The 26,413-nt window shown below is 34.0% G+C and overlaps 1 protein-coding gene across 1 annotated transcript in view; it reads left to right on the top strand.

Annotated features, from left to right (window-relative positions):
• LOC130442186 (collagen alpha-1(IV) chain) overlaps positions 1-26,413 on the top strand; it is a 106,609-nt gene that overhangs the window by 74,818 nt on the left and 5,378 nt on the right. Inside the window, exons 2-6 of the mRNA XM_056776302.1 lie at positions 24,521-24,721; positions 24,834-24,878; positions 24,938-25,222; positions 25,282-25,533; positions 25,628-26,411. Of these exons, the coding sequence (XP_056632280.1) occupies positions 24,521-24,721; positions 24,834-24,878; positions 24,938-25,222; positions 25,282-25,533; positions 25,628-26,411 (1,567 nt within the window). The remainder of the gene's footprint in view (positions 1-24,520; positions 24,722-24,833; positions 24,879-24,937; positions 25,223-25,281; positions 25,534-25,627; positions 26,412-26,413) is intronic.

Raw genomic sequence — 26,413 nt, 5'->3', positions numbered from 1 at the left:
AAATAATTAATAAATTAATATTGACATTGCAAATATCATTAAGTACATTATATTGTTCAATAAATAAAATGTTTATAATAATTCTCAATTATCTATTTTCTTTCCTCGGTGTAATTGAAAATTATTGTATCTACATTGAATTATTTCGGTTCTAAACTGTCTACTGTTACTTTTTTTCCATTCCTACTCACTTCATTTACTTAATTCGTATTCCAAGGTACTGTACTGCTTCATACAGCTTTAGTATACTTACTTTGTCGTATGCCCGCTTGAAATCAATGAAGAGTGTAGCTACATATTCTCTATAGTAAATTATAAGTGGAGAAAAATGATCGGACTCTGTTCTGTTAGTATCATTTGCAGAGTTTGATGATACTTAACAAGCAAACGGTTACGACAACTTCGTTCGAATTTATTAAAACCGAAGCATAGTAAGAAGAAAGTAACAACAAAGAAAGGAAAAGCACAACTGGGAAAGGATAAAAAAGACAGCACAAACAAAAAAGTAAAAAGAGTAAAGAAAAAACTTTTTGAGGATGAAACTGACACGTCTGATGAAGAAGACGTTAATAATCTTTGCGACGATGAGTCAGAATATTCAGAAAGAAGAAACATTGTATGCAATTTGTTGTGACAGGAAAAAATAACGAAATTTTAGAGGATATGGTGTACGAATGATAGACAAACGATTATAGGTTTAATTTCAAATGAATAGTTTAGAAACTATCCACTAATTTGTCTTTTATTCAACTTTTTCCTTAGTAGGCTCCAAATCCTCCCCTATCTCAGAAAATAACGAGTCTATAGAGACCTTGTTATGGGAATAATCCCATAGAGGGCTACATAAAAAAGCATCGATAAGGTACACGACGTTTGAGCTTGGAAACGGGGAGCCCGTAATTAGTATATCACCAAACGGCATTTCTGGCAAACTGTACAGGTCGGATATGAAATTTCCAGCCGGTTTTCCCTTGGATCATGGGATCCGAACCTCAAATAAGAACGCTGTAATAACGCCGCGGGAAACCCTCGCCAGAAGCAACCAAAAGTTCCGAAAAATTTATCAGAAAACGGTCGGGAAACCTTCGAAAAAAATTAACCGAGTTTCATGAACTTTTTTTTAAAATATCTGGGGACAGTTGTAACTTTGCGAAAAGTCCTTCAGTAATGTTTATCGGCTCATGGTTCCCCAAGAAACTTTGAAGATCGATGGGGTAAGATGATGCACCGCCACTAGTTGAGAGTCGGTCCTCACGTTCCACAAGGTTTCGCTCGTGTATCATATCGGATTTTTCGGACGAATTTTCACTTCTGGTGATGCTTTTTCGACTTCCGAAACTTCTGGCGTTATTACAGCGTTCTTATTTGAGTTGGGGTTCGTACCCCACGATCCCAAATAACCCCTAATTTTAATTATACAGACACTTCTATGCATTTAAGCCCAAAGAATGATGTCAGCATGATCATAAAGATCTCGTTGAAGGTTGGGTTGAATCAAGGCTTTATTATCCTTTGAGACATCCTTTATATATAAGATGCGTTCCAGGATTGATGTTGATATTTCGTATTATATATTCAACTATTTAAATTTTACTACCCTTTTTATTATAGGCTTTATTATTTTCATTCGTTGAATGAAATGTTTATCGGATCTGTGTCACTAGGTCAACTGGAACAAGATGAATTCTGGTGTCCTCCAAACAGCGACAATAGAGATATATTCGCGGATTCTACTTCCTATATGATAAAAAAACACATTTCGTTGATATAGAAAAATATCAAAAGGATATATCGTTGTCCATGTCTTTTTTTATATGAGTATTAAAAATCCGCACTGTTGGTTTTCATTCAATTATTTGCACTATTTACTTTTTGAACAATGGTTACTATACACTGACATATTCTTTTTCATATATTTTGGCGGTTACAGAATTTCCGAAACGTTGTTTTTAATACTTCAAAATTAATTTTATTGCGTCATTGTATAAATGATAAATTAATTATATCAACTTTACGGATGGGCTGTAAATTTGTAAGGATAATAAAATGATAATAAATAATCAAATTTTTTTGCTAATTAACCCATTGATTAATACATTATTGATATAAAGAAGTGAAAGGTTATTTTATGATATAATATCTTTCTCACTAATTTATTTATTGTTTAATTGACTATATTTTTTAAAAAATCATATTCCGGCATCCTATATGTTGTAAGGTTTCCGTGGCGAAAAATTTTAGTTGTTCTGGAAAGCCACTTTGAGAAATCGATGTTGATTCCGATCTTCCATACCATTTAGACGCCATGTTATTGTACCAGAGACGGACGATGTATTTTCATACTGATCCGGTCAATTTAGATATTCGAAGTTACGTAAATTCCCACCAAGCTGATGGAAAAAACTTTATTCAAGGTCAAAGTAAGAAAAATTAGTTTTTCGCGATTTTCAGGAAAACGGTGAGTTTTATCATGAAAATACCTCAGACAAAAATTGTAGACCATAAAATTATCTACAAAAAATGTATTAATACTTTTTCTTCTACGATCCACCGTTTCTGAGATATAATGATTCAAAAAGTTGTAAATTTTCCCAGTGGATAAACTTCACGGGTCCGTTGTGATCAAGTAAATTAGGTCAATAGAGATGTCGCCCAGTTGGAATCCACTGCTGGTGATTCACTATTAGAGCACGCCGGTATTGACAAGGATTAAAACAGTCCGATTTTTTCGCAACCACATTCGGATTGCGAGTTGATAGCTATGACAGTAGATCAATCGCATTTGGAAGCTATCCAAGATAGTACCAACAACCCAGCTCATATCAAAAAAGGAACTATAAAACAATTTATTTGTATAGTAGATTCTATATCATCACAAGCTGCTCAAAGTTCGTCTTCTGTTGCTGATGGAGCCCCAGACGTTGGTGTTAGTGGAAATCCACAACAGTCCAAAATTACAAGTATATCTAACTCAGTGTCGTCTTTTTCCTGCGAGTTCCGTGCGATTAAATCGTGTACCAAATACTCAAACGCCTCTCAAAAAGAAGTTAAAAAAAGAGGAAGAGAAAATATTATTGAAAAAACTACTACAATACATGGAATTCAACTAAGTTTGGTAAGTTGGTTTGACAACAATCCTGTAAATATGGTTTCAACATTCGTTGGTAGCGAATCTGTCACAAGAAAGTCCTCAAAGATCAACAATACATACTTGATTCAATGCTGGGTTTTACAGGATTCATTTGGGATAAAACAAGTGTGATAGACCTGGATTTAATACAGAAGAAACAACAAAGACCCTTCCTTATAAACGGGATCGTCCATTATCCAATTTAGTGCCTGGTTAATTTTCTTCATCGTGCCGCTATGGAAGTCGATAGATTTATTCAAGTCCTGGGACACCAAACCGGGGGAAAAATGAGAAAAGCTTCGGTATTTTTATGCAAAAATGTAATAAAATGATTCAAGGGAAGCAAGTAATTTCAAGAAACTAATCAAAGAGAAATTCCACGTGTAATTTAAATCGATAATTAGTTATAGCAATCAATTCTAAGACTCTCAACTTCATACTATTTCTATCCTGTTATCATAAAGAATTAAAAAAACAAACATCACGATTTTGATTAGAATGAGGAACTACTAAAGTAAACATTAATACCCCACACATGCTGCACGTCTATAATTTTCAATTTTATACTACCGAACAACAATCGATCGTAATAAGCAGGTGATTTAAGAGACGTGGTAATAATTAGGGAAAAGGAATGATAAGGTATATTTAACTCACGAACCAATGTTTGACATTATCGCCTCACTTTTCATTTATTATATCTACAAAAGTTCTATAAAACGAAAATTAAAATGATCATCCTGCATTCGATAGTAAAAAAATTGGTTTGAAACGTCGAAATCTATTAGAATTCCAAAAAATATCTTTTTTGAAATTTTTTATGGGTCTAGTAGATGTAGTAGAGGATCAGAAAGCAACGAATTTAACTACAGAAAACTACAGACGTCGAATTGATTTTGGGAATATCGAAAAATCGGAGTATGGAGCCATCATCAAGTACCTGGTATTTAAAAGGGTTAACAGGTAAGTAGATTTACCAAGATATGCTTAATATACTTGGTGATCAATGTCCTTTGTATGAAAAATTGGACTGCAAGCTTCAAAAGAGGTAAATTTTCCGTTAAAGATGGTGACCGATCGAGAAGACCAGTTTCTGTGGCAGTCCCCGAAAATATCGATGCAGTTCATGCCATGATTTTATCAGACCGCATTGAATATTTCATACCAAACGCGTTCATCATAAAGTTCACGTCAATTTAGAAAAAAATTGCTGCAAAACGGATCCCCAAATGTTTGAATGTTGACCAAAAGCGTGCAAGGATAGAAGAAGGATAGAATCGATCTGTGCTCGATTTGAAAACTTATTAAACCGAATTGTTACTATGGATGAGATTTGAGTACATTTCTACGATTCAGAAACAAAGCAACAATCGATGGAATGGCGACAATCTGGTTCTCAAGACCTAAGAAGTTTCGTGTCCAAAAATCTACTGGAAAAGTTCAGTTTTCTTGAGATTACCATGGAGTAATCATGATTTATTTTTTTGGATAAGGGTAGAACATTAACTGGAGATTAGTATTCGACATTACTGACCACTCTCCACCTCTCCAAGGTGTTTTGTTCTTGCAAGACAACGCCCCTGCACACAAGATTCGTGATTTAGGCTTTGAATTACTAGAACACCCCCCTTATTCACCAGATTTGGCTTCGTCCGACTATCATCTCTTTCCTCAACTGAAAAAAATGTTTAAAACATTTGAAATCTCTTCAAAATGATTTGATTTGAATTGCTTGTAATACCAAAACCGTACGTCAAGATGGACTCGAGCAATACTTTGTATAATAAACTTTGTTAGATATAGATAACTGAGATCTTCTGACAATCATCCAGTATAATTTATGTTATTGTAGACCAAGTTGCTTTCTCATTAGCAAATATATGTTTTTGCGTGATGATAATGTGGTCGTATCACTCCCTTGAGAATTTCTTGCACCTAATGCCGATCTTATCGAATTCTAAACAGAGATCCGTAATTTGAAACGTGTAAAATTGAATTTAGAAATTTATAAAGAGCATAAAATACAACAAAACAAAATGGCTTCACCAAACGAAGCGCTGTTGTGGTGCATTGACTATACAGAAGAGCTGATTAACCATCGGCCACTTGGCTCATGAACAGGCTCATCAGTCTATAAGGAAACTGCTCAAAAATTGTCTATCTAACGGCTGTAGCGATGGAGTTATAGTTTATAAAATGATTAAAAGGGAATTTTCGGGAAATTTTTACTATTCATGTAAGTTGCTGTCAGAGATGTAATTAACTAGAAAAACAATTAACAAACTGTACCCTTAAAAATAAATATAACTAGGGACCTCAAAGTAAAAAATGGTACAATTAACATCTTTAATAAATAATTGATCCTTTCTAGAGCATCGGAAATATATTTATTATCCATTTGCCCATTTCTACTATATAATCCTGTCCTGTACCAGTATCATCATTTGTTTTATTGTCGGTCCCTTCTTCTTACTTATCTATCCACGTCATTTTTGTCAATCTATCTTGTTCCATCTCCAAACCAGTTAAAGATATTCTTATTTTTTTTATTTTTTCTTTTATTAAGTACCCAGTGCAGTTTACCATCTGAATGCAACCCTAAGTCCATCATTGGTGTTATTGGAATGGTAATATTATTGATGAACATTTGTAAACAACCAGATTTTCTTGTTGTAAATGTTATTTGCTGGCATTGACTTCAATTTTTCCCTCGTGGAGCCAGTTTTGTATCTGCGGCTACAGTAGGATTTTTTTCTGTTGTCATGATTGCCGGGTTGTCTGCAAAGGTTGCTATGAAGATGTCGTCTACGTTTGGAACGTCTGCTGGGAACATCAAATCCAGAAATGGGCCTAGAACACTACCCTGCGGTACTCTAGATTCTATCCTATGGTAATTTGAGTAGATATCTTCAATTTTGACTTCAAATTAGCTGTCGGTAATATAATAATTCGAAATAAAGTATATTAATCTGCTTTTGTGTCCGTTTTTCTCGTTCATTATCACCGTTCTCGTTTATTAGATTTCTTAAAAGAGTCAAATCGCCATCTAATAAGAATCTTCCTACCTGGTTTATGTCAGAATTAATTAAGAGTATTAGCAATTTTCTATTTGGGGATTGGCTTCAATTTTTAAACATATACACACCTTTATTTATTTATGTGGGATAAACGTTTCTTTCAATAACAACTAGTTCGCTGATCTCGAGTTTGTTGCCGATTTAGATACTTACAAATTGTTTATTTTATTTTTTGTTTACACTTTGTGCAAACTATTGATACATCGGGGCTAACGGTATTATCAACAAAAAATAAAACAGAAATAGTTTTTTCCGTTAGGTTTTTATGTACAGGATGTCCAATAAAAACAGTTCCAAATTCGAATAATAGAAACTTTCCAAAACAATTCGGATTCTATCGAAAAAAATTTGAATTTGATTCGACACGTGTTATATTAGATATTCGTTTTATCCAAATTTGAAAAAAATTTGTCACCATATATTATCTCCAATATTTTTAACTTCCGGCCGAAAGAAAAACTGAAGGTTATTGTAAAATTTCGAATCTATTTATGTTACTAAAGACCTACGCAAATCTGATAACGTAGTTATATTTATTTATCAGTGCTCTTCCTATTTGTAAATTTTTTTTAGTACGGATTTGATAACCCAATGAATATTTGAATTTCGATAATATTCATAAGAATTGCGTTCAACAGCTCAACGAAAAGAATATTCCAAAAAATTATAATTGAATATCAATAAGGAAACGTTTCAAAAACAAACAAAAATTAAATTAAACATTCAAGTTAATCCAATACATTCTTGATCTATGCGATGCAAAATTAGGTTCCACAAGTTTTTTTAATCATTTCCTTCTCATTATCAGTTGACTTTTTTCGATTTTAAGATTATCAATTTTTTCCCTGCTCTAAGATGGTCAACTAAACCATAAATCAGTCACTCTGGGCTACGACAAAATTAAAACGCCTCACAACGTTATCAATTACGAATTTTAAATAACTATTAAGAATAGAATATTAAGAATTTTTAAACAGAACGTTATAAACTAAAGACTAAATCAAAAATCAACTGTTTATCAAACTCGCGGTCAATGTTTTGTATAGCTACCAACGAAGACGTGTTCCATAAGCTAACCTAACCTAACCTAACCTAACCTAACCTAACCTAACCTAACCTAACCAACGAAGACGTGTTCCATAAGCTACTGGAGACTTCGGAAGCTTTTATGAGACCCGAACCAAAGAAAAATCAATGACGCAGCTAAGAAACTGTTAATTTGATTTCCTCCCTTCCTGAATTTGAAAGTTTGACTTTATATCCCTACAACATTCTCCAATTTTCAAGCTTCATTGAATTGTGAATTGTAGGCATTGTTTTAATTTGAATATACACTCTAAATACTTGTCGAATGGGTCCAACTCCAGGTTTATATGTCAGGAATTACTTCCTGACATGACTACACGTCACCCATTCTTCCTGATTAGCCTGTAGGTTCATCGTCCTGTGGTTTCTTCCTGTTCTTTGTGGAAATTGTTGTTTTTTCTTCGCCTCTACGGCGATAAATCCACGTCAAAGACGTTAGCTCATATTTAGTGGTGAAGTTTTTAAACTGTTCTTACTTTCAAAATTTTTAGTGTGATTTGAATCCAAATTATTATTTGTTTTTTCAAGATTATGACTATTATATTAAGAGATGGGGTCATATTTATATCTGGATTAAGTAATATGTTATTACCTAATAAATTTTTTTTTAAATCACTATCATAGCCCCAACGACAATTCAGCAAATTTGATATTCGAATAATATTTATTTTTAAATAAGTTCATAGGTTAAAGAGAAATTATTCAAGTCAATTCGATCAATTTGAAATAATTTATAAGGTTCATTTGCACTGTTTCTAAAAGTATTAATATCAATTTGTATCTACAATAAATAATAAAACCGCTGCTTTATTTTAATTGGTTTTTATTGATAAGCTGCCTAATAATTGATCAGATTAATAAATGTTAACTCACTCGTGTCATTAAGGAAGAATTTGAATATGGTGTGACTAAAATAGTGAAATACCATAAAAGTTAATATGAATTTTTATCAAAATGCATCACAAAACCATCAAATCTTATTACAAACAACACGAAATTGACAAACTTCTCAGTATTTCGAAAATAGACGCAAAGTTCATCAATGATAGAAAAGACTCTAGATTCTATGATGATTAAGGGATTTGTCAAGAAATAATGGATTTTAGATCAAATCTGGATATGGAACTGAGTAAAAATTTTAATAAAATAGCAGTTTTTCTAAGAACATTCAAAGAAATTGAAAATAACCATCGATAAGTATAAAAATTGCTGTTTTACGGAAGCATTGTTCAAAATCTGCACAATATAGTTATGATTTATCAAAAACCAATTATTTACATAAAAAAATCACTTAAAATCAATAATTACTTTCATTACGTACTCAAATATTTTGTTTGATGTTATATATCCCGAAATACAGGCGGCAGCAAATATCTTTGTAGGTTAACAGTACCGGAAATATAAACAGTCTCAAAGTATATGACTTCTCATGTTTATTTATTGAAAAGTCAGTAAAGTTATTCTTCTATTTGTTTCTCATTGAGCAATTCTAAACTAAAATAAGTTATTAAAACACATTACGACAATGATCTAGTTAATAAGATTTATTACCTGGTTTCATATAAGAAGAAAAAAATACTTTATACTATACTTTTATAAAAAGTTAGAGCTAGAGTCTAGAGCTATAGAGTGGATTATTTCAATTTTCTTTTTAGATTATTTTCCAAGAAAATAAAACAAATTTGCGTTAGGTTTCAAGCTATCCCCGGTTGGTATTTGTCACTTTTTTTCAACAGATCGCTTCAGTTGAACCAAATTTTAGAGCTGAACGCTAGAGCTATAGAGAAGTGGATCCTTAAAAATTAAAGCTAACACAAGAAGTTTCATCTAAGCTCTTCCAAAAATGCGTTCGGCAGTTTTTCCTTAGAAACTCTTAAACAAAAAATTTCGATTCTCTTTTTAGATTATTTTCCAAAATAAACAGATTTGCGCTTGGTTTCAAGCTGGTTGGTATTTGTCACTATTTTTCAACATATCGCTTTAGTTGAACCAAATTTTAGAGCTGGACGCTAGAACTATAGAGAAGTGGATCCTTAAAAATTAAAGCTAATACAAGATGATTTATCAGAGCTCTTTCAAAAATGCGTTATTAAAACACATTACTACAATGATCTAGTTAGTAAGATTTATTACCTGGTTTCATATAAGAAGAAAAAAATACTTTATTTACTTTAAAAAGTTAGAGATAGACTCTAGAGCTATAGAGTAGATTCTTAACGCTTAAAGCTAACACAAGATGTTTTATATGAGCTCTTTCAAGAAACCCTTCTACGATTTTTTCATTAAAACCCTTTGAACAAAAAATTTCGATTCTCTGTTTAGATTATTTTCCAAAAAAAAAACAGATTTGAGCTTGGTTTCAAGCTATCCCCGGTTGGTATTTGCCACTATTTTTCAACAGTTCGTTTCAGTTGAACCAAATTTTAGAGCTGGACACTAGAGCTTTAGAGAAGTGGATTGACAAAAATTAAAGCTAATACAAGAAGTTTCATCTAAGCTCTTTCAAAAATGCCTTCGGCAGTTTTTCCTCATGAAAACCCTTTGAACAAAAAATTTCGATTCTCTTTTTAGATTATTTTCCAAAATAAACAGATTTGCGCTTGGTTTCAAGCTGGTTGGTATTTGTCACTATTTTTCAACAGATCGTTTCAGTTGAACCAAATTTTAGAGCTGGACACTAGAGCTATAGAGAAGTGGATCCTTAAAAATTAAAGCTAATACAAGATGTTTTATCCGAGATCCTCCAAGAAACCCTTCTACGATTTTTTCATTAAAACCCTTTGAACAAAAAATTTCGATTCTCTTTTTAGATTATTTTCCAAAATAAACAGATTTGACAATATTTTTCAACAGATTGCTTTAATTTAACCGAATTTTAAGGCTATACTTAGTTATGGTTTAGGATGGAAATGAGGGTGAAGCAAGAAACATTGATAGAGTAGAAGATGAAAACAACGAAAAAGAACATAGAAAAAGGAATGTAGAACCGGTGAAAATAGGTGGATAAGAGAAATAGTTATATTATGCAAACTATATACTAATAGTAGCAGATATATTGAAGAAAATTGAAAAAGAAGCAAGCACGTGGATAAAGATAAATGTATGGTAGTAGATAACAAAAAAAAGAGGAAAATTCAACAATGAAATGACAAGGAATAGATAAATCAACCACATTACAATACCTGGTAATCGTTTCACAGGAGATAGAACAAAAAAAAATAGGCGAAAACATAAAAATTCAGTTATGCAACCAATCATAAGAAAAGAAAGAAATAAGTGGCAAAGAGGAACTTGAAATTCTGCAGCAAAGAAACGATGACGACGATGATGATGAAGAAGAAGAAGAGTTGACCTCAGATAATTCTCTGACCGCGAGCTTCACGCGCCCTCTATCTCGAAAACACATTAAGATATAAAAAAATGTTGAATAGAAAAGCTGAAGAAAATTGATTTCTCTACAATATTGAAAAGAAATACCATTTGCGTAAAACTTATAGAAAACAAGATATTTGCAAAAATGTAAAAAAAATCGATTTTTGTGACCTCTGACTTCAAAACTTGCGATCATCCAATTATATGTGATTTTTGAGAATAGTTTTAGGATGCCAAGATACAAATTTTTATTTGGTAATATAAAGTGTATGTCGATTTTCCGAGATATTCACCCAATTTGACCTTAAATGACTGGACTATTTTGTGTACTATCACCATTTTCAATATCCTGCATTTGCGAGGGTGGATTTTCTGCTTTAAATACAAAATACTTTTTCGTGTAAGTCATTTATTTGACAGTATACAACAAACATTCATTTTCATCTTGTTTACTTCAATTGATAATATCAAATTGACTATAATTCAAAATTTCTTCCTGTCTGTTGAAGTAATTGTTCCGTTCTGATGTGCTGGAAGACACGTGGAATTATGGCGCCCCCTAAGGTGCGAATCTCGCACTTTTAGAAACTCTAATTTATAAGTTATATTGAAATTAAACAGATTAGACATAAACAATAATCCAAATAACTGTTAAATTATTTTTAGTTGCGTTATTCTCGTTGCATACTAATAATTCGGTACATTAAATATAATGCAGAAGCTGAAAAAATATTTTTGTAGGAAAAAACTGTGTTAAAATATTTCTCTAGTCGATTAATTAGCAGTTTTATTGCAATTCTAATATTTATATTTCATCTAAGAAGAAAAATTCTACACATTATTATCATTATCTAAAGATATCACAGCCTTGAAGATGTCGCCCACATCTGTTTAATCTCAATTGCAAGATCCAGTTTCTCCTGATTATAGGGCAAAAAACGATGTCAAAAAGACATTACTGTTTGCTTTCAAGAAATAGGCTACATAATTACTCTTTTAAACGAAAAAAACACTATCGATATCCAGGTGTATAAACAAGTCTAAGAATCGATGCCAAAATGAATATATACGGGGCGAAAAATCGATGTCAGAGGGCATATATAGGGCAAAAAACGATGTCAAAAAGACATTACTGTTTGCTTTCAAGAAATAGGCTACATAATTACTCTTTTAAACGAAAAAAACACTATCGATATCCAGGTGTATAAACAAGTGTAAGAATCGATGCCAAAATGAATATATACGGGGCGAAAAATCGATGTCAGAGGGCATATATAGGGCAAAAAACGATGTCAAAAAGACATTACTGTTTGCTTTCAAGAAATAGGCTACATAATTACTCTTTTAAACGAAAAAAACACTATCGATATCCAGGTGTATAAACAAGTCTAAGAATCGATGCCAAAATGAATATATACGGGGCGAAAAATCGATGTCAGAGGGCATATATAGGGCAAAAAACGATGTCAAAAAGACATTACTGTTTGCTTTCAAGAAATAGGCTACATAATTACTCTTTTAAACGAAAAAAACACTATCGATATCCAGGTGTATAAACAAGTCTAAGAATCGATGCCAAAATGAATATATACGGGGCGAAAAATCGATGTCAGAGGGCATATATAGGGCAAAAAACGATGTCAAAAAGACATTACTGTTTGCTTTCAAGAAATAGGCTACATAATTACTCTTTTAAACGAAAAAAACACTATCGATATCCAGGTGTATAAACAAGTCTAAGAATCGATGCCAAAATGAATATATACGGGGCGAAAAATCGATGTCAGAGGGCATATATAGGGCAAAAAACGATGTCAAAAAGACATTACTGTTTGCTTTCAAGAAATAGGCTACATAATTACTCTTTTAAACGAAAAAGGCACTATCGATATCCAGGTGTATAAACAAGTCTAAGAATCGATGCCAAAATGAATATATACGGGGCGAAAAATCGATGTCAGAGGGCATATATAGGGCAAAAGACGATGTCAAAAAGACATTACTGTTTGCTTTCAAGAAATAGGCTACATAATTACTCTTTTAAACGAAAAAAACACTATCGATATCCAGGTGTATAAACAAGTCTAAGAATCGATGCCAAAATGAATATATACGGGGCGAAAAATCGATGTCAGAGGGCATATATAGGGCAAAAAACGATGTCAAAAAGACATTACTGTTTGCTTTCAAGAAATAGGCTACATAATTACTCTTTTAAACGAAAAAAACACTATCGATATCCAGGTGTATAAACAAGTCTAAGAATCGATGCCAAAATGAATATATACGGGGCGAAAAATCGATGTCAGAGGGCATATATAGGGCAAAAAACGATGTCAAAAAGACATTACTGTTTGCTTTCAAGAAATAGGCTACATAATTACTCTTTTAAACGAAAAAGGCACTATCGATATCCAGGTGTATAAACAAGTCTAAGAATCGATGCCAAAATGAATATATACGGGGCGAAAAATCGATGTCAGAGGGCATATATAGGGCAAAAGACGATGTCAAAAAGACATTACTGTTTGCTTTCAAGAAATAGGCTACATAATTACTCTTTTAAACGAAAAAAACACTATCGATATCCAGGTGTATAAACAAGTCTAAGAATCGATGCCAAAATGAATATATACGGGGCGAAAAATCGATGTCAGAGGGCATATATAGGGCAAAAAACGATGTCAAAAAGACATTACTGTTTGCTTTCAAGAAATAGGCTACATAATTACTCTTTTAAACGAAAAAAACACTATCGATATCCAGGTGTATAAACAAGTCTAAGAATCGATGCCAAAATGAATATATACGGGGCGAAAAATCGATGTCAGAGGGCATATATAGGGCAAAAAACGATGTCAAAAAGACATTACTGTTTGCTTTCAAGAAATAGGCTACATAATTACTCTTTTAAACGAAAAAGGCACTATCGATATCCAGGTGTATAAACAAGTCTAAGAATCGATGCCAAAATGAATATATACGGGGCGAAAAATCGATGTCAGAGGGCATATATAGGGCAAAAGACGATGTCAAAAAGACATTACTGTTTGCTTTCAAGAAATAGGCTACATAATTACTCTTTTAAACGAAAAAAACACTATCGATATCCAGGTGTATAAACAAGTGTAAGAATCGATGCCAAAATGAATATATACGGGGCGAAAAATCGATGTCAGAGGGCATATATAGGGCAAAAAACGATGTCAAAAAGACATTACTGTTTGCTTTCAAGAAATAGGCTACATAATTACTCTTTTAAACGAAAAAGGCACTATCGATATCCAGGTGTATAAACGAGTCTAAGAATCGATGCCAAAATAAATATATACGGGGCGAAAAATCGATGTCAGAGGGCATATATAGGGCAAAAAACGATGTCAAAAAGACATTACTGTTTGCTTTCAAGAAATAGGCTACATAATTACTCTTTTAAACGAAAAAGGCACTATCGATATCCAGGTGTATAAACGAGTCTAAGAATCGATGCCAAAATAAATATATACGGGGCGAAAAATCGATGTCAGAGGGCATATATAGGGCAAAAAACGATGTCAAAAAGACATTACTGTTTGCTTTCAAGAAATAGGCTACATAATTACTCTTTTAAACGAAAAAAACACTATCGATATCCAGGTGTATAAACAAGTCTAAGAATCGATGCCAAAATGAATATATACGGGGCGAAAAATCGATGTCAGAGGGCATATATAGGGCAAAAAACGATTTCAAAAAGACATTACTGTTTGCTTTCAAGAAATAGGCTACATAATTACTCTTTTAAACGAAAAAGGCACTATCGATATCCAGGTGTATAAACAAGTCTAAGAATCGATGCCAAAATGAATATATACGGGGCGAAAAATCGATGTCAGAGGGCATATATAGGGCAAAAGACGATGTCAAAAAGACATTACTGTTTGCTTTCAAGAAATAGGCTACATAATTACTCTTTTAAACGAAAAAAACACTATCGATATCCAGGTGTATAAACAAGTCTAAGAATCGATGCCAAAATGAATATATACGGGGCGAAAAATCGATGTCAGAGGGCATATATAGGGCAAAAAACGATGTCAAAAAGACATTACTGTTTGCTTTCAAGAAATAGGCTACATAATTACTCTTTTAAACGAAAAAAACACTATCGATATCCAGGTGTATAAACAAGTCTAAGAATCGATGCCAAAATGAATATATACGGGGCGAAAAATCGATGTCAGAGGGCATATATAGGGCAAAAAACGATGTCAAAAAGACATTACTGTTTGCTTTCAAGAAATAGGCTACATAATTACTCTTTTAAACGAAAAAAACACTATCGATATCCAGGTGTATAAACAAGTCTAAGAATCGATGCCAAAATGAATATATACGGGGCGAAAAATCGATGTCAGAGGGCATATATAGGGCAAAAAACGATGTCAAAAAGACATTACTGTTTGCTTTCAAGAAATAGGCTACATAATTACTCTTTTAAACGAAAAAGGCACTATCGATATCCAGGTGTATAAACAAGTCTAAGAATCGATGCCAAAATGAATATATACGGGGCGAAAAATCGATGTCAGAGGGCATATATAGGGCAAAAGACGATGTCAAAAAGACATTACTGTTTGCTTTCAAGAAATAGGCTACATAATTACTCTTTTAAACGAAAAAGGCACTATCGATATCCAGGTGTATAAACAAGTCTAAGAATCGATGCCAAAATGAATATATACGGGGCGAAAAATCGATGTCAGAGGGCATATATAGGGCAAAAGACGATGTCAAAAAGACATTACTGTTTGCTTTCAAGAAATAGGCTACATAATTACTCTTTTAAACGAAAAAAACACTATCGATATCCAGGTGTATAAACAAGTCTAAGAATCGATGCCAAAATGAATATATACGGGGCGAAAAATCGATGTCAGAGGGCATATATAGGGCAAAAAACGATGTCAAAAAGACATTACTGTTTGCTTTCAAGAAATAGGCTACATAATTACTCTTTTAAACGAAAAAGGCACTATCGATATCCAGGTGTATAAACAAGTCTAAGAATCGATGCCAAAATGAATATATACGGGGCGAAAAATCGATGTCAGAGGGCATATATAGGGCAAAAGACGATGTCAAAAAGACATTACTGTTTGCTTTCAAGAAATAGGCTACATAATTACTCTTTTAAACGAAAAAAACACTATCGATATCCAGGTGTATAAACAAGTCTAAGAATCGATGCCAAAATGAATATATACGGGGCGAAAAATCGATGTCAGAGGGCATATATAGGGCAAAAAACGATGTCAAAAAGACATTACTGTTTGCTTTCAAGAAATAGGCTACATAATTACTCTTTTAAACGAAAAAAACACTATCGATATCCAGGTGTATAAACAAGTCTAAGAATCGATGCCAAAATGAATATATACGGGGCGAAAAATCGATGTCAGAGGGCATATATAGGGCAAAAAACGATGTCAAAAAGACATTACTGTTTGCTTTCAAGAAATAGGCTACATAATTACTCTTTTAAACGAAAAAGGCACTATCGATATCCAGGTGTATAAACAAGTCTAAGAATCGATGCCAAAATGAATATATACGGGGCGAAAAATCGATGTCAGAGGGCATATATAGGGCAAAAGACGATGTCAAAAAGACATTACTGTTTGCTTTCAAGAAATAGGCTACATAATTACTCTTTTAAACGAAAAAAACACTATCGATATCCAGGTGTATAAACAAGTGTAAGAATCGATGCCAAAATGAATATATACGGGGCGAAAAATCGATGTCAGAGGGCATATATAGGGCAAAAAACGATGTCAAAAAGACATTACTGTTTGCTTTCAAGAAATAGGCTACATAATTACTCTTTTAAACGAAAAAGGCACTATCGATATCCAGGTGTATAAACGAGTCTAAGAATCGATGCCAAAATAAATATATACGGGGCGAAAAATCGATGTCAGAGGGCATATATAGGGCAAAAAACGATGTCAAAAAGACATTACTGTTTGCTTTCAAGAAATAGGCTACATAATTACTCTTTTAAACGAAAAAAACACTATCGATATCCAGGTGTATAAACAAGTCTAAGAATCGATGCCAAAATAAATATATACGGGGCGAAAAATCGATGTCAGAGGGCATATATAGGGCAAAAAACGATGTCAAAAAGACATTACTGTTTGCTTTCAAGAAATAGGCTACATAATTACTCTTTTAAACGAAAAAAACACTATCGATATCCAGGTGTATAAACAAGTCTAAGAATCGATGTCAAAATGAATATATACGGGGCGAAAAATCGATGTCAGAGGGCATATATAGGGCAAAAAACGATGTCAAAAAGACATTACTGTTTGCTTTCAAGAAATAGGCTACATAATTACTCTTTTAAACGAAAAAGGCACTATCGATATCCAGGTGTATAAACAAGTCTAAGAATCGATGTCAAAATGAATATATACGGGGCGAAAAATCGATGTCAGAGGGCATATATAGGGCAAAAAACGATGTCAAAAAGACATTACTGTTTGCTTTCAAGAAATAGGCTACATAATTACTCTTTTAAACGAAAAAGGCACTATCGATATCCAGGTGTATAAACAAGTCTAAGAATCGATGCCAAAATGAATATATACGGGGCGAAAAATCGATGTCAGAGGGCATATATAGGGCAAAAAACGATGTCAAAAAGACATTACTGTTTGCTTTCAAGAAATAGGCTACATAATTACTCTTTTAAACGAAAAAGGCACTATCGATATCCAGGTGTATAAACAAGTCTAAGAATCGATGTCAAAATGAATATATACGGGGCGAAAAATCGATGTCAGAGGGCATATATAGGGCAAAAAACGATGTCAAAAAGACATTACTGTTTGCTTTCAAGAAATAGGCTACATAATTACTCTTTTAAACGAAAAAAACACTATCGATATCCAGGTGTATAAACAAGTCTAAGAATCGATGCCAAAATGAATATATACGGGGCGAAAAATCGATGTCAGAGGGCATATATAGGGCAAAAAACGATGTCAAAAAGACATTACTGTTTGCTTTCAAGAAATAGGCTACATAATTACTCTTTTAAACGAAAAAGGCACTATCGATATCCAGGTGTATAAACAAGTCTAAGAATCGATGCCAAAATGAATATATACGGGGCGAAAAATCGATGTCAGAGGGCATATATAGGGCAAAAAACGATGTCAAAAAGACATTACTGTTTGCTTTCAAGAAATAGGCTACATAATTACTCTTTTAAACGAAAAAAACACTATCGATATCCAGGTATATAAACAAGTCTAAGAATCGATGCCAAAAAGAGTGTAGATCACGTGGGAAAGAAGATAAAAAAAGAGTTGGCTAGTACAAGTAGCACAGGAATGAGATTAAGAAAGGGAAAAACATAACGACAAATATATGAAGTAGAATAAGAACGGATACAGTGAAAACATCGATAATAGGTTAGTGACATCTAAAACCCCAAGACTTTATCACTCGAACGGGCATAAAGAAATCAGGTAAAGAATAAATTCCACATTTTGAAGCTTCTTTGCCAATATGCGTGTATTATACCGCCTCTTGTTCCAATTTTTCGACATCGAATATCAACTTAAAGAAGGATTCTGGCGAAGCGATATTACATTCACATAAATGTAAAAGGAAAAAATAATTTTAACATTTAATTAATATAAACCGATGAAAAGTAACGTAAATATTATCTTAAAAATGCTCCGTCCCCAGGAATGATTCCGTGGGTATCTGCTTTTAATAGTAAACGTCAAATCTTCATTATTAAAACAATTAAACAAACGCTGTGCAGTCGTCCTAATGTGTCTTACTCTTCAAATACATATAATTTCCTTGTTACCACGGCTGCTTTAAACTTTGGTTCCTATCAATGAAGGAATTTTCAGATATGATAACTTACTTTCGAGACTAAAATCTAATCAATACTTTTTTCGTCCCACATTTTATTTGTCGTTGGACTAAATGTGTGGAGTTGAAAAAAAAAATTTATTGTAAACCTTAATTCTTCACATTACAGCAGCTTTTTCATTGAAAAAATTAATCGCAACACACCCAGAACGTGATGTCTTAAATTTCATTACGATAAATATATTTATCATTCTCTCAGGATGACAATGTCGTTTATTAAATCACGTATAAGAAATTATGAACAATATTTGGTAGTTTCTCGTGAATATATAATAACTTATCTCTGACCTCATTACTATATAAGGCAAGTAGACAAGTGCAATGAAATCGATGATTTTGCATATTAACCTTAATCAAAAATTAATGACTTTAAACAGGTTTTCACACAGGAGATTTTTCAATCAATTTCATAGTATTTTGTACTCAAAAAGTTGTCTTTTTACAGTAACAAAAAATAGAGAAATAAACTGAACAATAGAAGACCTGTGACGATCGGTATCAGGCAAGGAGACAACCTCAGCCCGATCTTGTTCAGCATCAAAATACAGTCAAGATATAATTTCTTTCACCAAACACAACATCACAACTTAAACCTTCAAACATTACACAGAAAAGAAGTTGTTAGAAAAATGATGATAGCTAATATGGAGCAAAATACGATTTCTTCTATTAATGTTCTTCAAGAAATGAGGATGGTGGACAAATCTTGCCGAAACGTAACACCTCCTGCTTTATAACCTGTGGCTTTTCTTCAGAACCTCAAGAAATCATTAGAGAGGAAGATAATAATGTGCCTGAAGAATGGAATAAGCACTCGTCTGGGTCAAACATTACTTTTGAAGACTTTGTTACTTGTTATGATGAAGTAGTCACAGCAGGGCGTTAAAAAAGTAACAAAGAAAGTAAGCAACTGCATTGAAAGTGATAAAAACGACGATTTTAACGAAGAAACCACAAACTTCATCGACGAACGTATCAATGAACGAATCAAAAAGAGTTTCAAAGACTGTACGATCATTTATAGAGCAGAATTGAAAATCAAATCGATTTAGAAACTGTAAATAGTTTAAAACAAAAGAAAATCTCAGACTTTTTTAAATAGACTAAACCTTTAATTGTTGTTTTAGTTTTATGTAACGTGTGCAATGCGAATAAACAAAAATGATTATTTAAATTTCTGTATTTTATTGAACCAATACTTCTGACGCACTTGTACATACCTACCTCTATATAAACCTATCCTTAACATAGATCCTTGATAACTACAGTACAACGAGGTTGTACTGTAGTATGTTATGCTGATGACGCAGTGATCATCTCAGAAGACTGAGATAACTAACTGTATAGGGTTGAATAAACAGCGAACGGTATCCAGAGAATCGAGAAGATGTAAACTGGCAATATACGATCAAAGTGTAGAACATGTCATTCAAATATATAGGAGCTAACCTAACAAACAACGGAAGCGTCATTAATATCAGAGTACCTGAGAGATAAATATATGACTACCAGGAGCAAAGTCAGAATATACAAGACCTATGTGAGACCAGTAGAGACCAGAACAGAGAACACCATAACCAGAAAGGATGAAATAAGGGAGTTGTGTGACATCCAGGATGTAGTGAAATGGGCGAGGAATAGGAGAAGGGAATGGAGAGACCACGTGGAGATAACAGGCAAATATTGCAAAGGAAGAAAAACCGACCACCAGGACGACAACCTACAAGATGTAAACTGGTCTTTATCATCCCAGCTGCAACTAGGTAACTATGGATGCAAACACGGGACTAAATCCTAACGTACAATGAAGAAGAAGAAAAAACTTAAAAAATATTTTATATACTGATGAAAAACTTAAAATATTACTTAAATTTGGCCTGTTTGTGTCTTTCCACGCTTTGGAGTCAGCTCATCACTCAGCTGAATGTCGATCGGGCTCGTAAGTGTAATGATCGTGCCATGTTTCATCAATTGTCACATATCAACGCAAAAATTCGTTTTGAGCACCTGCAAACACTTCGAACTCTTCGACCAACGAGGTAATTTTGTGTCTATGTATGTATGAGAACAAAAAAGTTGCAAAACGTTGCAAAAAGTTCGTCGTTGATACTTTTTCTTTTTTCAAGATAGTCAATGAAAATTAGACAACGCGTATTCCAAAAAAGCTACATAAAATATCACTGAAATTTGACCTGTTTGAACCTATTTTTCAAAGGCCTTGAATGAGATCATATACTAAATCTATAATTAGTTCATTTAATTATTAAATTCAAGATATATATACATATTTATTGATTGTTATAACATTAATTCAATTCATAGAAAAAGTAAGAATGTCTATTAAAATAGATCAAATTTGAAATAACGACAATTAAAATAACCAAATATGGTTGAAAACTAATTTTTTTTCAATTTAATTACAAATTTACAATCTACTCAAAAAATACAGAGTAATAAGTAATTGTTTCTCCACTTGAGGCGGTCACCATCCACTGAAGGGTCTCCGTAGACCACTTTATGAGGCCAGCGTCTTTTCAGTCTTCTCTGTTCCATTGGATCAGTGTAAAGCTTGGATATTAATAGATTTTGGTGGCTTTCGTTGCGGTTTTTGTTTCTTATCGTCTGAATAACTTCATTGATGGCTGGAATACCGAGGTCTCTGTGTAATATGTTGTTACTTATAAACCACGGAGCATTAGCTATTAAGCGAAGTATTTTAGATCGAAAAGCTTGCAGTATCTTGGTGTTAGATGATTTACTGCAACCCCATAGCTCTAAGCTATATGTCCATATTAGTTTTAGGATGATTTTGTACATAAGTATCTTATTTTTCATCGTTAACTGCGATTGTCTGCCGATTAACCAATTCATATTTGGAAGTTTTAACTTTAGTTACGTGTTTTTAGATTGTATGAGTATCTTCCAAGTTAATTTTTGGTCCAAGTCTAGTCCGAGATATTTGACTTCTGTTTTCACTAGAATCTCCATATCGTCAATGGTCACTTGCGTACAGACACCTCGTTTTGTGGGGAACGTGGATTTGTCAGTGTTGACTTTCATTCACCACTGATGTAGCCCTTCTTGTAGAACATTTGGGTGGTATTGATGCTATTTTTTACAGGTGCTTCTCAAAATGATATATATTGCGTTGAATTTGTGGGATAAATGAATATAAGCTCAAAACTGTGTCATATCACTGATGCCATAACCTTGTCAGTCGATGTTTGCGTTTTTCCACGCTTTGAGGTCAGCTCATCACTCAGCTGAATGTCAAGTCCATGACCATTACTGCAGATAGAATAATCCTTGCCTTCTATGGAGCTGATTTTCCCTTTTCAGTCCATTGTTTTGTTTTAATATTGATAACGAAGAAGCAGATACTACTCTAAACAGAACTTTCGCAAAACCAAATATTTACGGTTATCCGCAATTCTTTCGTTAACTTCATTGATGCTTTCGTCGATGGCTTCGTGTTTGACTTTCCAGAGGCCAAGTCTTGGTTTCAACTTTTCACGAAAAACCAAAATTTCTTTGTAACCATTTTTTTAAACTAACACAAGTTGCTTCACTCAAAACCTATATGTCACAAACTAATAGTATGACAGCTGAGCTGTCAAATTTATACACGTATTTTGAAAATTATATAAATTTAATACTAGTAACTCCATCTTTATGTTACCCTATAAACTTTTCTGTAATACAACATGCAATAGTGCGGAAATCTGGGATTTACACTTTCTAATCTGCACCAGCTCTTAACTTTATTTTATAAGAAGTATGGAAACGGTGACGACCCCTGTAGAAGCCTCTAAAGCCGTTTACCTACCCCGCAATTTCTTTATAAATACCATATTGGTATGGGATTAAGATTAAGCGACTTGGTTGGAATTAAACCTTGAATTTTTATTTTCTCTAAGACCGCCGCAGTTCTTTATGGTATCGCATTATCGTCATTAAAAATTGACCACTACCATTAACATTAAAAAGTTTTCTTCTCAGAATTCCCGAGGATTTCTACGAGCTGAGCTGAGCTGAGTCCCAGGTGATTGTTTTGGTATTGAATCAATTCGCAGTATTGGTTTGTCGAGAAAACTCTTCGATAGTTGGTGTTAAAATTAACCATACTCTTTAAATTTTTAACGGAGTCTTTCAATATTTTTATACAAATAAAAATAAGTAATCCTGAAACCACTTATCACACAAAATCAAATAAAAAAATTCCTAAAAAGCAACACTCAAATAAAACTTATTCATTTCATATAGGTCGATTTAATTCAGAATACAACGCAACAAGCTCCCAGACTATTTAATTTTTGACATTACTATTTCATCGAATTGTCAATATTCTTCAATTGACAAGAGTTAAAACTGTCATCACTTGTTAATATTATATAAGTAATCAATAATTATAGATAACAGGTTTTGCAGCTTCAGTTTTGTTATTTTATAACCACACCTCGTAAGTATTTAGTTTGAATACTGAATTTACGGACAAAAATTATCGATCATGGTCAAACACGAGTAATTTATGTCCTTAAATGTTGTAATTACTGATAAAAACAAGTAATAAAAAGTTAATAGATAACACGCAAATCATTGTATAATATTATCAAATCGAGAAGTCCTTGTTATATAATTTGACCTATTTTGAGATCCACACGCATATTTTTCTTGAAATTAATCATAAATTATAACAAAATATTTCTTTAGAATCTTCAAAAGTTTCTTGATTTACCATTTTGATTAGCTACATTATTTTTTGGATATCGTTGAAATTGAATCATTGAAATAGAAATATTGAGAAATTCTACTTTACTACATCATCAATGAGACACAAAATCGACGAAATTTCGTACTTCTAGCACATATCTTTCACTTTCTACCGCATTTATCAGTGCAAGTTTCTGGCTCAAGGAGAATTTTAACCTCTGCAACCTTAAACCGAAGCAAAGTCCAGCTAAAACGTATTTGTTGTTGAAAACTGTAAATGATGTTTTTTATATCGGAAACTTTACAGAAAACCCTCGTACAAACCGTTTCTGATATATTACCGAGGGCGTCATTCTTATCGAGACACTCGGTACCTTTTTCAATCGAATTATTAACTCGAAACAATGCATATTTAACAGGTTTATTCAATCGTATTATACTTTGGTTTTTTCTTTTTCATAATCACTTCGACTAATTAAGTCATTGACCCGCTGCTCTGTGAGACATTATTATTGCAATAAACACTGTTTATTAACACTGTTAATGTTTCATAAAAAGTTTTTTATTCATACAATATTCTCTAATATAAAACTAAACATTTAATACAATTAAATTTATTTGTCCACTCGTATTCCCTGTATATAATTATATTTTTTTGAAACCCTGTCATGTAACCCATGAAATAACAATAATAACAAACAAAAATAACCGTGAAAAAACTCCGGAGGCTGAAAGCTCTGAATTATTAAAAATCGTATCACCACGAACTCGTCTACTCACGTAGATCGTAAAGCCAGTCCTGTACCATTATGTTGATACAGTCTAAAGTTTGGCGGAAGGCGTGGAAATCAGTAAATAATTGGACGTTTCAGTAAACGAATTGACATAGTAAAAAGTAAACAGTGAATTTGATTGAGTGCATAATTTTAGTGAATAGTGTGTAGTTTAGTGCTTAGTACATAGTGTAGTTTATCTAAACCCTATTGACCTAGAGAATTTTGTTCTTACGAATGATTGAGGATGACGCGTATCTTTTTATACCAATGCAGCAGCAGATGATCCACATTAACAATCTTTTAAAACGTCTTTTAAGTAAATTATTCCTTCAAAGTTGGAAAATTAACAGCTTCTAGCAACCGAGATCTACTGATCCTATCCCAGCTCACTACTTGACACTTTAAATATAATTTTTTTTTGTTTACAGTGCGGGGGATGTCCCAATCCGTACAAGGGATGGAAATGTAATTGTGCAGGCATAAAGGGGGCACCAGGACTTGAAGGACTTCCGGGTATACCAGCTAGACCAGGTGATTACGGCGATGTAGGTTTTCCGGGAAATCCCGGGCCGAAAGGAGAAAAAGGATCCGATGGTGAATATGGACCTGTAGGTGATAAAGGACCTAGAGTAAGTTTATACTACATTATATTTATATCTAATTTTGCACCCTATCAATGACAAGAATTATTCTTCTACTCTTATCCCACGTTAACGTTTACAAGATTCATTTTCGTTTCAGGGAGATGAAGGACTACAAGGAATACAAGGAATACCCGGTCGAGCTGTAAGTATTTTTTAGAGTATTAACTTGAATTCAATAACTATTCTAATATATGTTCCTAGGGTGAACCAGGTGAACCGGGAGTTCGAGGACCACCAGGTATTGACGGTTACGACGGTGCTGACGGAGCGCATGGTGTTGCTGGTACTCCAGGGCGTCCAGGACCACGTGGTTCTCCAGGTCCTGAAGGTCCTCAAGGTCCAGTTGGAGAAGCTGGTGACGGAGGTGGAAATTCCATAGGAGTAAAAGGAGAAATGGGTATTAGCGGTATTGATGGAATCCAAGGTATAGATGGTCTACAGGGACCTAGAGGTCCTACTGGTTACAGAGGTCCACCTGGAGTTTCTGTAAGAATATCTACTTGAAAATTGTATGTTATACTGTACCATCGATTTGTTTTGATTAGGGTATTGGTGGGGAAGCGGGACCAAAAGGGGTACAAGGAGATGCAGGTGACAACAAACCCGGTTTACCTGGACAACGTGGTATGGATGGTGATCAAGGCCAAAAAGGGGAAAAAGGAGATGGATTCGCTAAAGGAGATTGGTCAGTTGTACCTACCACCCTCAATTTAAAAGGAGAGCCCGGAGACAAAGGACAGAAAGGAGAAATGGGAGAATGGGGAAGAAAAGGATACATAGGAGAACGTGGACAGCCTGTGAGTGAAATAATAATTTATAAAATAATTTTACTCCATATAAGTTAAATATTAATGATACATAAGAAGATTTAATCCTTTCAAATTCACACAGGGTATTCCTGGACGTAAAGGAGAATCGGGTTTCAGAGGAGATCAAGGTATAGACGGTTTTTACGGAAAGCAAGGTCCACCAGGACCTGAGGGACCTGCTGGAGAAAAGGGAGATAAAGGTGCACCCGGATACGCAGGTCAAGATGGTTTAGATGGAGATAAAGGAGGAATTGGTGAATCAGGAAGACCAGGTAGCCCAGGTCCTCAAGGAAAGGAAGGTCCCCCAGGTGTCTATAATCCATTCCTCGACGAGCCAGCTAAGCCGGGACCCCGAGGTAGACAAGGACCCGATGGGCCCATGGGAGAAATTGGTATGTCAGGAATACCCGGATTACCGGGTATGCCTGGCCCGATGGGAGAACCGGGAAAGCCAGGCCCTCAAGGAAGGCCTGGTGTGCCAGGTATAAAAGGACTTAGTATTAAAGGAGAACGTGGCGAAGACGGTTTACCCGGTAGACCTGGTAACCCTGGACCACCAGGTGAACCAGGAATTGTCGGTATAATGGGACAAAAAGGATTTCCTGGTGAAACAGTATTTGGACCCCCGGGTCCTGCGGGGCTTCCAGGTCTAGATGGTTTTGACGGACCTCCTGGCGACAGAGGTGATACTGGTGATGCTGGTCTCAAGGGATTCCCTGGTGCAGGAAGTCCTATAAGAGGGCCCCCAGGAGAATCAGGTTCACGTGGACCTCCTGGTATTGCGGGAGACCCGGGTTTCCATGGTATGGATGGATTTCCAGGATTAAAAGGAAGGCGTGGAGATGACTGTGGTGTTTGCCGTCCTGGT

This window comes from Diorhabda sublineata, chromosome 3, assembly GCF_026230105.1.
Source record: "Diorhabda sublineata isolate icDioSubl1.1 chromosome 3, icDioSubl1.1, whole genome shotgun sequence".
Classification (NCBI taxonomy): Eukaryota; Metazoa; Arthropoda; class Insecta; order Coleoptera; family Chrysomelidae; genus Diorhabda; species Diorhabda sublineata.
Note: the sequence above shows the minus strand (reverse complement) of the source record. Positions and strands in the feature narration are given on the sequence as shown.